This window comes from Lontra canadensis, unplaced genomic scaffold, assembly GCF_010015895.1.
Source record: "Lontra canadensis isolate GAN:19392208 unplaced genomic scaffold, GSC_riverotter_1.0 scaffold17, whole genome shotgun sequence".
NCBI lineage: Eukaryota > Metazoa > Chordata > Mammalia > Carnivora > Mustelidae > Lontra > Lontra canadensis.
In genome coordinates, this window is record NW_022631011.1 from 21279654 (window position 1) to 21295605 (window position 15952).

General features: G+C 38.6%; 1 protein-coding gene across 2 annotated transcripts in view; it reads right to left on the reverse strand.

Annotated features, from left to right (window-relative positions):
• Positions 1–15952, reverse strand: part of LAMA3 (laminin subunit alpha 3) — a 266072-nt gene that overhangs the window by 171650 nt on the left and 78470 nt on the right. For both annotated transcript variants that reach the window (XM_032859753.1, XM_032859754.1), the window contains 2 exons: positions 15303–15418; positions 11384–11502 (listed from right to left, as the gene is read on the reverse strand). In XM_032859753.1, the coding sequence (XP_032715644.1) occupies positions 11384–11502; positions 15303–15418 (235 nt within the window). The remainder of the gene's footprint in view (positions 1–11383; positions 11503–15302; positions 15419–15952) is intronic.

Here is a 15952-nt window from a genome sequence, read left to right on the forward strand (position 1 = left end):
TCATACTATGTGTATTCTTTCCTGTAAGTCTCCTTTCACTTAGTATGATATTGTTAACATTCTTGCATTTTGGGGCACCTGGGTGGCTCAGTTGGTTAAGCGTCTGCCTTCGGCTCAGGTCATGATCTCAGAGTCCTGGGATCGAATCCTGCATTGGGTTCCCTGCTCAGCAGGGAGTCTACTTCTCCCTCTCTCTCTGCAGCTCCCCCTGCTTGTGCTCTCTGTCAAATAAATCAATAAAATATTTTTTAAAAATTGTTGCATTTTGTTGCATGAATCGATATTTTGTTGCTCACAATTACTCACTGGTATTCCATTGTATAATTATGCCACATTGTTCGTTCTGTTAATGGACACCTTGGCAATTTCCAGTTTGAGGCTATTGTGCATAAACCTGGCATAAATTTTTTGTAGATGTGTTTCCATTTCTAATGGATAAATGCCCAAGAGTGGAATTTGTGAGTCATGGGGTAGGTATATGGTTAATTTTCTTTTTTTAAAATTGCCAGACCTTTCCCCAGAGTGGTTGCACCATTTTTCACTCTGACCAACAATGCATGAGAGGTATGGTAGCTCCACCTCCTCACTGAAATTGATGGTGAGTCATCATGATTGTAATTTGCATTTCTCAGATCACTAATGATACTAAGCTCTTTGTTGTGCACGTATTGGCCAGTCATATGTCTACTTCGTGAAGTGGCTATCCAAATCTTAACCAAATCCAAAAATATTTTATTGGGCTACTTGTCTTTTTATTATTGAGCTGTGGGCATTCTTTACATATCCTGAATACCAACCCGTTTGTCAGATTTATGTTTTATGAATATTTTCTCCACGTCTGTGGCTAGCCTATTTGTTTTCTTAATGGTGTCTTTTGTGAGCAGAAGTTTTCAATTTTGATGAAGTTGAATTTGTCCATTTTTCATGGTTATTGCTTTCTGTGACCTAAAAAAATTTTGCTCATGTTCTGAATCACAAAGATATTCCCCTCTATTTTTCTCTGAAGCAATGCATTTTTTACTTTACTTTAGTCTGACCCATACTGATTTAGCTTTTAGGTAAGATTTGAGGTAGTGATCAAGTTTATTTTTTCCCATAGAAATATCCAGTTATTCTAGAGTCATTTGTTGAAAGGAATTTCTCTCCTACCCCTACCCGCACCCCCCCCCCACTGGACTGCTTTGGTATCTTATCAAAAATAAAATAAATGTCCATATAAGGGTGGGTCTGTTTCTGTACTCCCTATTCTGTTACACTGATCTATTTATCTATCCTTATGTTGATACCACACTGTTGTGATAACTATAACTTTATACTTAGTCATAAAGTAAAATAACACAGGGGCACCTGGGTGGCTCAGTCAGTTAAGCCTCCAATTCTTGATTTCCACTCAGGTCATGATCTCAGGGTCATGAGATCAAGCTCCACATCAGGCTCTGCACTCAGCAACAAGTCTGCTCTCAGTTCTCTCTCTACTTCTCCTTCTGCTCCTCCCCCTGCACACGCATGTGCTCTCTCTCTCTCTTAAATAAAAAAATAAATTAAATCTTTATAAAAAGTAGGATAATGAAGTCCTCTCACTTTATTCTGCTTCTTCAAATGGCTTTGTATATTCTAGGTCATTTATGTAACCATAAGTTTAAATATAAACTTTAGAATCTGCATGGCAATTTCTACCAAAAAAACCTGCATTTGAGCTGTAGATCAATTTGGGGAGAATTGATATCTTATAATATTGGGAATATGTTATAACTTTCCATTCATTTTTTTTCTAAATTTTTCTCAGCAGTGTTTTCTTAGCTTTAGTATAGAGGTTTTGCATGCCTTTTGTTAAATATATTCCTAAACTTTTTTGCTTTTGACATGATTTTAAATTGAGTTTGTATGGAGCACCTGGGTGGCTCAGTGGGTTAAAGCCTCTGCCTTCAGCTCAGGTCATGATCCCAGGTTCTGATCCCAGGTCCTGGGATGGAGCCCCGCATCGGGCTCTCTGCTCAACAGGGAGCCTGCTTCCCCCACTCTCTCTGCCTGTCTTTCTGCCTACTTGTGATCTCTGTCTGTCAAATAAGTAAATAAAATCTTTAAAAATAAATAGAGTTTGTATTTCATTTTCCTATTGATCGCTGCTAGAATATAAAAATCAAGTTAATTTTTATATATCATCTTGTATTCTTCAACCTTACTAAATTCACTTATTAGTTCTAGTAGTTATTATGTACATTGCCTAAGATTTTTTACATAAATAGTATGTCATCTGCAAATACAGGCAGTTCTACTCTTTCTTCCCAATAGTAATGCCTTTTATTTCTTTTTGATTAAGATATGCAATGTTCAAGACCTCCAGGGCACTGTTTGGTAGAATTAGTGAAAAGCAAGCATCCTTGTCTTATTTCTAATCTTCAAGAAGGAAATAGTTCAATATTTTACCTCTAATATTTTGTTAGTTGCATGTTTTTCACAAATGCCATTTATCAGATTGCAGTTTCACTTCTATTTCTGGTTTGCTAAGAGCTTTTATTGTAAAATGGGTTTGGTTTTGTCTAATGGTATTTCATATGATCCTTCTCTTTTATTCTGCTACTATGATGATCAAGCAGACTGATTTTTCAATTTATTGTTTTTATTTTAATTCCACTATAGTTAACATACAGTGTAATATTAGTTTCAAGTGTACCTACAGTGATTCATCACTTTCATACATCACCCAGTGCTCATCACAATGTGTGGCCTCCTTAATCCCTGTCCCCTATTGTACCCACCTTCCCACTCACGTCACGTCTGGTAACTATGACTTTGTTCTCTACGGTTCAGAGTCTGTTTCTTGGTTTTTCCTCTCTCTTTCTCTTTTAAATTCATTTGTTTTGTTTCTTAAATTCCACGAGTGAGATCATATGGTATTTGTCTTTCTCTGACTGACTTACTTCATTTAGCACTATACTCTCTAGCTCCATCCATATCATTGCAAACAGCAAGATTTCATTCTTTTTTATGGCTGAATAATATTCCACTGTATGTACATATCTCTTCTTCTTTATCCATTTTTCTATTGATGGACACTTGGACTGCTTCCATATCTCAGCTATTTTAAATGCTGCTATAAATGTCAGGGTCATGTATCCCTTTGAATTAATGTTTTTGTATTGAGGGGGATAAAAACCCAGTAGCAAGATTACTGGATTGTAGGTTAGGTCCATTTTAAACTTTTTGAGGAACCTCCATACTGTTTTCCACAGTGGCTGTACAAGTTGGCATTCCAACCAACAGTATAAGATAATTCTTTTTTCCTCATCCTCACCAATACTTGTTTCTTGTGTTGTTGATTTTAACCAGTCTGACAGGTGTGAGGGGATATCTCATTGGGTTTTGATTTGCATTTCCCTGAGGATGAGTGATGTTGAGCATCTTTTCATGTGTGTATGGCCATCTGTAGGTCTTCTTTGGAGAAATGTCTGTTCATTCCTTTTGCCCATTTTCCTTTCTTTTTTTTTTTTTTAAGATTTTACTTACTTATTTGAAAGAGAGAATAAGCAGGAAGGAGGGGCAGAAGGAGAGAGAGAAGCAGACTCCCTGCTGAGTGGGGAGCCTGATGCAAGGATTGATCCCAGGACCATGAGATCATGACCTGAGCTCAAGGCAGATGCTTAACCGACTGAGCCACCCAGGTATCCCTTGCATTTTTCAATTATATTATTTGTTTTTTGGGTGCTGAGTTGAATGAATTTTTTATATATTTTACATATAAACCCTTTATCAGATATGTCACTTGCAAACACTTTCTCCCATTCTGTAGGCTCCCTTTCAGTTTTGTTGATTGTTCCCTTTGTTGTGCAAAAGCTTTTTATTTACATGTAGACTGAATACTTTATTTTTGCCTTTATTTTCCTTTCAGAAGACATATCTATAAAAATGTTGTTACTGAGGGCACCTGGGTGGCTCAGGGGGGTTGAGCATCTGACTCTTGATTTCAACTCAGGTCATGAACTCAGTGTCATGAGATCAAGCCCCACATCAGGCTCTATGATGGGCATGGAGACTGCTTAAGATTCTCCCTCTCCTTCTCCTTCTGCCCTCCCGCTGCTCATGCTCCTTCTCTCTTTCTCTCTCTCTCTCTCTCACACACACACACACACACACACACACACATATGTTGCTACAATCAATGTTAAAGAAATGAATACCTGTGCTCTCTCCTAGAGCTTTTATTGGTTTCAGGTCTCACATTTAGGTTTTTAATTCATTTTGTGTTTATTTTTGTGTATGGTGTTAAAAAGTGTCCAGTTTCATTCTTTTGCATGTAGCTGTCCAGTATTCCTAACATCATTTGTCATAGACAAATTCTGTGCTGTTGGTTGTTATTTCTCCTCTCTCATTTGTGATTCTGTTTATGTGAGTCCTTTTTCTTTTTTTCTTTTTCTTTTCCCTTTTTTTTTTTAATGAGTCTGGCTAGAAATATTAGAATGAATATGTGTGTGTGTGTGTGTGTGTGTATACAAGTCAAAATTTATATATCTATATATTTTTTTTTCAAAAGAACCAGTTCCTGGTTTCATTGATCTATTTGTTCTGTTAGTTTTAGTTTCTATATCATTTATTTCTTCTCCAATCTTTATTATTTCCTTCTTTCTTCCAGTTTTGAGTTTTGTTGTTCTTTTTCTAGCTCTTTTAAGTGTAAGTCTTAGTTGTTTATTTGACATTTTTCTTGCTTCTTGATGTAGGCCCTCATCTTAGAACAGCTTTTGCTGCATCCCAAAGACTTTGGAACTTTGTCTTTTCATTTTTATTTGTTTCTATGTAATTTTTTATTTATTCTTTGATTTCTTGATTGACCCATTCATTGTTTAGTAGTGTATTATTTAATCTCTGTGTATTTGTGCTCTTTCCAGATTTTTTCCTGTGGTTGATTTCTAGTTTCATAGCATTGTGGTGAGAAAAGATACATGACATGACCTCAAGCTTTTTTAATTTGTTGAGACTTGTTTTACGGCCTACCATGTGATCTATCTAGAGAATGTTCCATGTGCACTCAAAAAGATTGTGTATTCTGCTGCTTTACAATGGAATGTTCTGAATATATCTGTTAAATCAATTTGGTCCAGTATCATTCCTTGTTGGTTTTCTGTCTGGATGGTATATCCATTGACATAAGTAGGGCAGAAAAGTCCCTTACTATTATTGCATTATTATCAATTGGTTCCTTAATGTTTGTTATTATCTGTTTTATGTATTTGAGTGCTTCCATGTTGGGTGCATAAATATTTATAATTAGTATATCGTCTTACTGGATTGTCCCTTTATTATTATATAGTGTCCTTCTTTGTCTCATTATAGTCTATTTCGTCTGATATAAGTATTGTCTCCCAGGGTTTCTTTTGATATTCATTTGCAAGATAGATAGATGTTTCTCTATCCCCTCATTTTCAATCTGCAGGTGTCTTTGGATTTGAAATGAGTCTCATGTAGGCAGCACATAGGTGGGTCCTGCTTCTTTATCCACTCTGTCACCCTATGTGTTTTGATTGGAGCATTAGTCCATTTACATTGAAAGTAATTTTGATAGTTATATATTTATTGCCATTTTGTTACTTTTCTTGTGTCATTTCTACAGTTTTTCTCTGATCCTTTTTTCCTTGCTCTCTTTCATGGTTTGCTGATTTTCTTTGGTGACATACTTGAATTCCTTTCTCTTTATTCTTTGCATATTTATTACTGGTTTTTAATTTGTCATTACCATTAGGTTTATATATAATATCCTCTGCATATAGTAGTTTACATGTAGCATGGTCCTTAAGTTTGAACCCATTCTTTCCTCCTCTCCCCTTCTCCACGTTTCAGATTTACGGAATCATATTTTACATACTTTTATTTTGTGAATCCCTTGACTGATTTTTACAAATATATTTATTTTTCATACTCTCATTTGTGGTCTTTCCTTTCTACTCAAAGAGCCTTCTTTAATATTTCTTGTAAGTTATGAATTCCTTTAGTTTTTGTTTGTCTGAGAAACTCTCTCTCCTATTCTGAATGATAGCCTTGCAGGTGGCAGATTTTTCTCTTTTAACACTTTGAATATATCATGCCATTTCCTCAGGCCTGCAAGGTTTCTGCTGAAAAATCCACTGCAAGCCTTATGGAATGTCTCATATGTAACTGTCTTCTTTTCTCTTGCTGCTTTTAAAATTCTCTCTTTATAACTATTTTTTTTTTTTTCCATTTTAATTACCATGTGTCTTGGTGTGGACCTCCTTGGGTTGATTTTATTGGCAGATCTCTATGCTTCCTGGATCTGGATATCTGTTTCCTTCCCCAGATTTGGGATTTTTTCAGCTACTGTTTTTCAGACAATAGCCCTCTTTTGTCTGCCTGCCCTCTTTTCTGTCTCTTTTCTGTCTCTTCTTCTGGGATCCCTACAATGCAAATGTTATTATGCTTGATGGAGTCACTGAGTTCCCTAGGTCTATCCTCACTTTGCATAATTCTCATTTCTCTCATTTGCTCAACTTGATTAATTTCCATTACTCTGTCTCCCAGACCATTAATTCATTCCTCTGCTTCCTCAAGTCTGCTATTTATTCCATCTAGTGTATTTTTAATCTCATTTATTGTGCTCTTCATCCCTGATTGGTTCTTTTTAATTTCTTCCATCTCTTTGTTAAGGGTCTCACTGATGTCCTCCACTCTTTTCTCAAGTCCTATGAGCATCTTTACGATCATTGCTTTGAATTCTCTATCCACCATATTACTTATATCCATTTTGCTTAGGTCTCTTGCTGTGTATCTTTTGTCCTATTCTTTCATTTAGGACATATTCCTCTGTCCCTTCATTTCATCGAACTCTGTCTATTTCTGTGTATTAGGAAAGTCAGCTACTTCTCCTACACTTGAAAGTAATGGCCTTATGAAGAAGAGGTTCTGTACTGCCCTGCAGTGCAGTGTCCCCCTTTCACCTGAACCTGGCACTTCAGGGGTATCTCCTATGTGTGATGCATGTGCCCTGTTTTTGTGGCTGTGTTGCTTTTTTCTTCAGCCCAGGCATCTGCAATGGCTCTCTTTGCTGTTTTGGGCAGTTTGGTCCTGGTGGTGTTATTGGGCCAGTCTGGGACCACCCTGAGCTAGTTGAGTAAGACCAGGAATTTGCCAGAGATGCAACAGCACCAAATCCCTGTGTTGCCCCATGAGAAGCTTCCACTGGTAGGCAGGGCCTGCAGTCACAGCAGGCCATTGCTGGGCCCTCCATCTGACTGATGTGTGTAGTTATCTTTCCCTGTCTCCAAGGTAAGAGTTACTTTGGAGTGGTGCTGGCCATCGTAGATGCTGCTTGCCTACTGCCAAGCCTATATCCTATAGGGGCTCTGGCCAAAAGTGTATTGGAGGGGGCAGAGTCCCCAAAGCACAGTATGGGAGCAGTGCTAGCAAGCCTTGCATGCCATGAGAGGGGCCCTGCGGCATCAGGACTAAAGCAGACCATCTGGCTCCACAGAAGCCAAGTGTGGGGTGGGGGGTACAGTGACAGTAAGTTTTGTGCTCCCCTGTCCTCTATAGGAGGAGCCCTGCAGCACTGGGTTTGAGGCACCATCCAAAGGGGTGGATCCATGGAAGCATAGTACAGGGTGGGTGTGGCAACTAGGTGGTGGTGCCAAAAAGCCTTTCATCCCCAGCTGGTACAAGAGGGGCCCTACCATGCCAGACTGAGGTGGGCTGTCCAGAGGGATGGACTGATGAAAACACAGCATGGCAGAGGGGCAGGGTGGGGGCTGCAGTGCTAGCAAGTTAGGTAGCCAGTCCCTCGGGGGCCTATGTGTTTACACTGGGGGCCAAGGGAGAAAAATGGCGCCTGCCAATTTCTTTGTTCATGAAGGAGTTCCCCAGTAATTCTGTCAGCCTCCTGGACAGGCTCTGAGATGAGTAAATCACTCTCCCTCCCACATGCCCTAGGCGCCTTTCAGACTGCTGCTTCTATGCTGTAACTCCACAGACTGCTGTGCTCTTTAAGGGCAGGGATTCAGTTTCCTCTTGCCCTTGGCACTCCCAGAACAGAACCTACTGATTTTTTTTTTTTTAATTCCAGGCTTTAAGTCCTGCTGATTGTAAGAACTCACAAAATCCAACCCCTCTAGTTTTCAAAGCCAAATGTTAGAGGGGATTCAGGTGTCCTTACCACACCCCACCAACAACTGACAGTCCTGTGAGTGCATTTACTTCCCTGTCTCTGCCCTTCCTACCCTTTCCAGTGCGACCTCTTCTCTACACTTAGTTGTGGAGTTTATTCTGCCAGTCTTCAGTTTGCTTTCTGAGTTACTTACACTGCTGTGAGTCTTCTCTGGCTATATCCGTGCTCTGAGGTGAGGCTAGGGTCCTCCTACTCCACCATTTTCCTCAGCCTGCTGATTGATTTTCAAATGTTCAATCAACCTTGCTTTCCTGGGATAAACCTTACTCATCTTAATATACTATCCTTATGCTATATTGCTGAAGGTGAGACTTTCCATGGGATATCATTTCTCTATAACCTGAAGAACTTCCTTTGCCATTTCTGGTGGTTCAAATATCTTGGGTAACGCATTCTCTCAGTTTGATTTTATCAGAAACATTTGTCCTTTTGCTTTCCTTGTCAAAGGCTATTTTTGCTAAATATAGAAATCTTGGTTAATAGTCCGTTCTTTTTTTTTAATTTAGCACATTTAAGGTATGTTCCACTGTCTTGTGGCCTCCGCAGTTTCTAATAAATTCACAGTCATAGTTATGTGTTGTTTTTCTCTACTTTCAAAATTTTCACTTTTTCTTTGACCCTGTTAGATTGACCCTGCTAGGCCCAGGAGTGGTTTTCCTTGTATTTATCTGGCTTGGGAGTCACTAAGTTTCTTGAATCCTAATCTACTGAAAAATTTGACAAATTTCTTGCCATTGTTGCTACCAACACCCCTGCTGCTTCTGCTTCTGCTTCTCTGGCTCCTCCTCCTCTTTCTACCTCCTCCTCCTTTTTTGCCACATTCTCTCTCCTCTCTTCTGGAACCCCAATTACATGTATGTTGGTCTTCTGCCATTGTCCCACAAGTTTGCAAGTTTCTATTAATTTTTTTTTAATATTTTTCTTTCTTTTCTTAAGACTGGATAATTTCTATTGATATATCTTCAAATTTACTGAATCTTTCTTCTATTACCTCCATTCTGATATTAGCCCCATCCATAATCTAACATAATATATTTTGTACTTATTTTGTACTAGAATTTTCATTAAGTCTTTTATAATTTCTAGTTTTCTCCTGATATTTCTTATATTTTCATTTATTGTGAACATATTTTTATTTATATTCTCAAGCAAAGTTATGATATCCTTAACTGCTTATTTCAACACCTAGGTAATTTCAGGATTGTCTCTATTGATTATCTTTTTTCTTGATAATGGGTCACAATTTTTAGTTCTTCAAGTGTCAAAAAATTTTGGCTGATATCCTGGACATAATAAATATTATGTTGTAGAGACATAATAAGTATTATGTTCTGTAATATTCTTCTCAAGAATATTGGATTTGTTTAGTTTTATGACATAATTAACTTGATTTTACCCAAACTGAAAACTGTAACTCTGTGTGCTAATTTAAATTTCATATAAATTATTTTGCCTTTGCCAATCTGTGAGTAGATGGCTCAGGGGTCAGCAAGAAACTTGGGAAGATTTTATACACAGAATTAGGGATTTTTTTTCTCTTTTGATTTCTTTTTTCCTGGACTCCCTAGTCACTCTCCAAAAGTTGTGGTTGTTCCATCCAAGGTCTAAACTCTTGTACTTCATGGCAGAAAGACCCTAGATTTTCTAGAGGAATTTTAGTTATACCACAAGGCACCAACTTTGGTCTGTCCTCTGGCTAAAAGTCAAAAACACATGTAGCTCACCCTACACTGATCCTTTTTGCCAAGTAGCAGCTTCCCTCCGGAAACTTCCTGTCCATATGTACTCCCCAGTGCCTTCAGATCATTGGTTGGGGGAAAGGGGACTTCCTGGTTTTTTGTTTTGTATTTTGTCTATAGTCTATAGTTATTATTTGTGGAAAGTTTGGATCCAGTTGGAGGTCCTAAGCCATAACAGAGGCAGAATTCTCTACTTATTCATGGATTATGAATATAATATAACAGTTAATTATGCAGAGATATACACTTAAAATGGCTACAATGGTAGATTTTATGCTATGTATATTTCACCACAATAAAAAAATTTAAGTTAATTAAATAAGGCATTTTAAGTTGGAAAAAAATGCAATGAACCTAAACAAATTTCAATAATTTCCTAAGCAAAACAAAACAAAACAAAATGCTTTCACAGAGACACTATGCAAAAAAGGACTATATTGATGCTTTTCAGAAACAGCAAGGTATAAAACAGAGTATCTCTGAGAGAAGGAAGAGGAGGAATAAGATATTTTAAAGACACATTGAAGTGGCTTACTCCTTCATCTGGAGAAAGGATTCTATGTACACATTCCAGCCCAGTGCTTCTGCAACTTAAACGTGCCTATGAATCACCTGAGGGTCTTAAAGAGCGCAGTCTTAAGATCCTGGGATCTTTCATTTGTGCACGAATTCTGTCATTCGTAAGGAACTTATGACTTATATTTTACTTGTAGTTTAATTACTTGCATTGACAAATTATACAAAATGGACTGGAAGAAAGGTGGAAGATGGTGGGTCTCTAAGAATTTGAAGCTATTCCATATAAATGGGCATCTCCTGAAAAGAGCTTTTTAATGGTGCTTCCATATAAATGGGCTTCTCTTGAAAAAAGCACCTTTTTAATGGTAACATTAACAAAACATCACTCTGAGAGCACACAACACAGAGTAAATATGGACCAAAGTCATGAGCATTACATCTTCCTCTATCATACATTCTTCCTCTATCATACATTCCTCTTGACTAATTTCTAGTGAACCTAACTGTTCTACAGAAGGGATGAAAAATCAGTGTTTCTTACTAAATGTCAATGGCAGACTTCATTAATTGATCATGATGTACCTCCTCATGGAGTCTAGATTCAGAATCTGTCTGAAAACAGGATTTAGGATCAGCACAGAAGTTGACACTTATTTGCCCTACTATCTTAGACCCTTTTACTACAAGATAAATAGCATCCTGAGTGACAGTGAGGGACTCTCCTCCCTATTTAGGCAAAGACCTAAATGAAGAATCTAATCAACAGAATCTAGACAAAGATGTCTCAGTCCATTTTTATACCCAGCTAACAAGGACTTTTGTGTACAAAAGTAGAGAAATATTCACAGAAATACTCTCAATTGCATATCACTTTATTAACATCTCCCTGGGAGCTTGGCTTAATGAATGCTCCTTTCCATACAGTGACATATTCACTTTGACCTAAATAGTGACTCACCTGACAATTAATGCAGACCCCTCCACCTGCATAGATGCCGTAGATATTCAAGCTGGCCTGCTGCCTCTCAACATCTGGGTCATAGTAACAGTCAAGGGCATGACCATGGCAGTTGCATGCTGAAAAAGGCATTCTAAGTTAATATTCCATCATTACTATGAGACATTTTGCAAATTCCCCTAGAGAGTATTACCATTCATTGTGCCACTTTATTAAGTGTATTGTGGAACACCATATTCTCAGTGGAAAATTTTAGGGATTTTTACACAAAGATTCATCTATAACAATATGTGATTAACAACTTTTTTCATCTGATAATAAATGGGAGAGGTTTCTCTTTAAATACATATATATAATTACAACATATGTGTGTGTGTGTGTGTGTGTGTGTGTGTGTGTATTTCTTTTCTTTTAACAGCAAATTAAGATATACCAAAATCCCTATTAGACTTCATGCACAATGAGAATATTACTTCTACTGTTATTACTATTATTAACAAGAATACTTGGGCTCTTGGTACACTGTGAAAAGTGTTTTCTGTGTATTATCTCATTGAATCCATGCAACAAGTCTCTAACGTAGGTACTATTATCCCCAGAGCCCAAATGGGGAGACTGAGGCTTCGAGAGGTTAAAGCATATCTCTAGTAAGAAAGGCAGAATCCCAACTTATATTTGACTCCAAAACCAATTCTCTCAGCTAATACTCCAAGTTTTGTTTGTTTGTTTTAAAATCTCAGCTCTATTTACAATAGCAATAAACTGGAAATAATCAGGGGCCTGGGTTGCTCAGTTGGTTGGGCTCAGGTCATGATCCCAGAGTCCCAGGATCGAGTCCCACATTGGGCTCCCTGCTCAGTGGGGAGTCTGCTCCTCCCTCTGACCCTCCCCCTGATGCTTTCTCTCTCTCAGATAAATAAAGTCTTTTTCAAAACCTGGAAATCCCAAAGTCTGATACTAGGGAAATGGTAAACAAACAACAGCATCTTTGCTTGACTGTCAGTTCTATGAAGGCAGGAGCAGCTTGTGTCTTGTTCGCAGTAGAACCCAGTCCCCAGCACATAGTGAATACTCCAGCAAACACTTGCTGGATACCCTTGGTTCCACAGAATGACTACACCATGCCATCAAAACGATGCTAAAGGGGTTTTAATAAAATGGGAAAATATCTAAAATACCAAGTGAAAAAGAACAGGATATAAAATTGTATAAATAATTGCATAAGTAATTACATAAATAATCTAATATATATTAAATAATAATATTAGAGTATACAAAAAGAAAACACTAAAATGCCTAACAAAATATTAGTTGTTCTCTTTGAATAACAAAATTACTGGTGGTTCTACTTTTTTTAAATAATTTTTTTTTTTACATATTTTATTTATTTGACAGACAGAGATCACAAGTAGCCAGAGAGGCAGGCAGAGAGAGAGGAAGAAGCAGGCTCCCTGCTGAGCAGAGAGCCCGATGTGGGGCTCGATCCCAGGACCCTGGGATCATAACCTGAGCCAAAGGCAGAGGCCTTAACCCACTGAGCCACCCAGGAGACCCTTTACTTTTTTTAAATAATGTCCAAGTTATCTACAAATGTGGGAGGCCGCAATAAGGCTTGAGACGAGGACCAAACCAGGCCCTGACTTGTGCCTCCTTTAATCCGAATAACCTAACAAAAGGTTTAGGACGGGAAAAGTTGAGGAGCACTGAGAAAGGGTCTGTGCTATGTGTTGTGCGCTCGCCTACGTGACTTCCCACATGCTTGCTAAACAAATGAGAACAATTCGGTTGGGGTCATAAGTTCATGGCTGGTCCTTGCTGCCCTAGTACAGCCCATAAATTACTTTCAGGTTTGCTGTATCAATACAGAACAATTGTACTGGCATCAGCCTTTTGGCATCATGAGGTCTGCTTATAGTCGAATGTGAAACTTATTATGGGAACTCGTGGTTGTTTAACTAGACACAGATGTATTGCTTCTCCTATTGTAATATCACTGTATATATGGCCTTAATGCTTTGAATAAACTTAGCACTGTTGGACATCCTCCTCAGTGCTCCTCCTGCCCCCATCTCTCTGCTTCTCGAGTTCTTTTCTTCATCCTCTTACCCTCACATTCCTGGTCGATTTGTCGTGCCAGCCGCAACATACAAACAATGTATAATAATTAAAAATTTGAAAATAAAATTTAAAAGCCATCTAGGATTTTCATCATTGCCAAGATGAAAAAGATCTAACATGAGTGAAATTCTTATTCTCTTTTAGAGAGAATATATATTCATTGCATTCGATGCAGATAAAAATTTCCAGGTCTTTCTAGTAATTTGTATGTTTTATAATCAAATTCCCAGATAAATCTATTAGGGAAGAAGAGTGAGTTAGAATTTCAAGTTGTTCTTTTTGTAACAGGCTGAGCACCTTCCTATTTTCATTTCTCCAGTGTGGTGCCATGATTTTAAAGAATTCAAGGCATTTATATTAACTACACTGGTTATTTCTCAAGAAACACATTCATTTTTGAATTGTGCTAATTCAAATGGAATTGAGAAAGCACTTAACAAATGGATCTTAATGGGTCTGATTACCATATGCTGGTTTTTTTTTTTTGTCATTTGTAATCACTTTGACAAGCGCAAAAAGCTTAACACTAATGAAAGGAAATTTTTTAAATTTTCCTATGTGCTGGAGTTAAACATGTCATTCACTGAAAGTTTCCACTAACATAAACTGCTAATGTTGGAGTTCGTGTGATAACATTCATTCAATCAAAATAGCCTAAATGGGTATTCAAAAGCACTGGAAGAAATAATTCCTGATTATTACCTTTGCTTCTTTCTGGTCCTATTCTACTGGGGGAGGGATGGGGAAGTCCCTGAGAAAGAACCCCTTAGCTATGACTATAAAGTGAGAACAGCCAACCAGCCAACATCCCTGGACCTAGAGATATACCTGTCCATTCAGCTCGGGCAACATCAACACCTTGAGACAGTGTCAGAATCTAAGTGCCCTTAGAACTCCTCTGTAAAAATCCTTTTGAGTTTTTGCTAGTCACAGAAATCATATCAGTCTCATCTCTGAGTTACAAAAACCATTTGGCCAACAAGTGTTAAATAGACATTCCTTCTTACATCTCCTAGTTCAACAAATGTGCATCCAAATGATATTTTGGTCGTTTAAAGAAAGTAAATCCCTCTCCAAATTATTTGGAACAAATAGGCTGCAGTCTCCAAAGCCAATAACTAAAACAAAAGTATTTTCAGCAACTGGAGTAAGTATGTGGCTTCCTAAGATCAGTTTACAAGGGAATCTTCAGTTGGATCTCTTAGGGCTTATTTGTTTAAAAATAACAGTCTTCTTACTTTATATTACACTATAATTAAAAGCGGCCTCTCACCTTTGTTCCTTCTTTCTCAGGTCCCCTCTACCCTGCAGCCACCTCAATCCCACTGCAGTATCCCCTCCCTACCCCCTCCCACCCTCCACATCAACGCTTCCAGCTCTCTGTTCAGATACCGATCTCAAAACCTTCTCCGGGCCTCCCTCCTCACAAGAGTTAGGATTCTGATCCAGTATTACCTCGTAATAAATGGTAAGGGTTTACAATTTAATAGTGGCTACATGATATTTTAGACTACTAAAAAGAGAGAGGCCAGCATTAAATGAATGCTTAATACATATTAGTGATTATTACTGCTGTTATTTTTGTTCTCCTATTTGTATCTGAAATTTAGAATGGGGCCCTTTTACTTCCAGGCTGTGAGTTTTTCCTTACAATAGACAGACCTGAGTCCCTAAGACTGACAAGACACCACCCCCCTACACCCCCACCCCCCCACCACCCCACCCTTGCTCCCGGACAGGGAGAATGGAAGGGAAGCGTGGGCGGGGCCTCGGTCACAGGCGCTCCTCCCCCAGCGCTCACCTTCACACTCATTGCTCTGTTCCCACGTGGCGGGTCGCCAGCGCCTCTGGTGGTACCCAGCACAACAGCGGTCACACGTCTTCCCACAGGTATGGTGCTGGCACTCACACTGAAACCTGGGCATGTGGCCAAGCACATCTCAGTTATTCAAAAGTTCTGATTAAGATCATTTGTTCCTGGATGAGACACTGACAGTCAAAGGCACCATTCATGTAGCAATTATGAGAACAAAGCACTTTGCATACATTATTAGTCCAAGTCTCCTTCTCATCCTGCTTAGTGTCTCTATTGTATAGATGCTGACACTGAGATTCCAAGACACAAAAACATCTGCCAAAGGTCAGGTGATGGTAAGTGGAGACCCAGACTTCAAACCTAAGTTTGTCTTGACTCCAGAGTTCCAGATCTTTCTTCTCTACCACCTTCCATAACAGGAAAATGAACACGGGAGCAAGCAAGTGCTGAGTTTACTGGGAAGTGCTGGGTATCACGTCTTCCCGAAGATCTGGAGCAGTCCTGTGAGGAAGGTCTGCTCAGGTCTCTTGCTCTCAGCCTGGGGTCATGCATGGAGATTCACCAAACCCGAGAGCCAGTTCCTAACAAGATCTCAGAGGACCCTGTTCCAGGATGCTGCCCCAGCTCCAACAAAC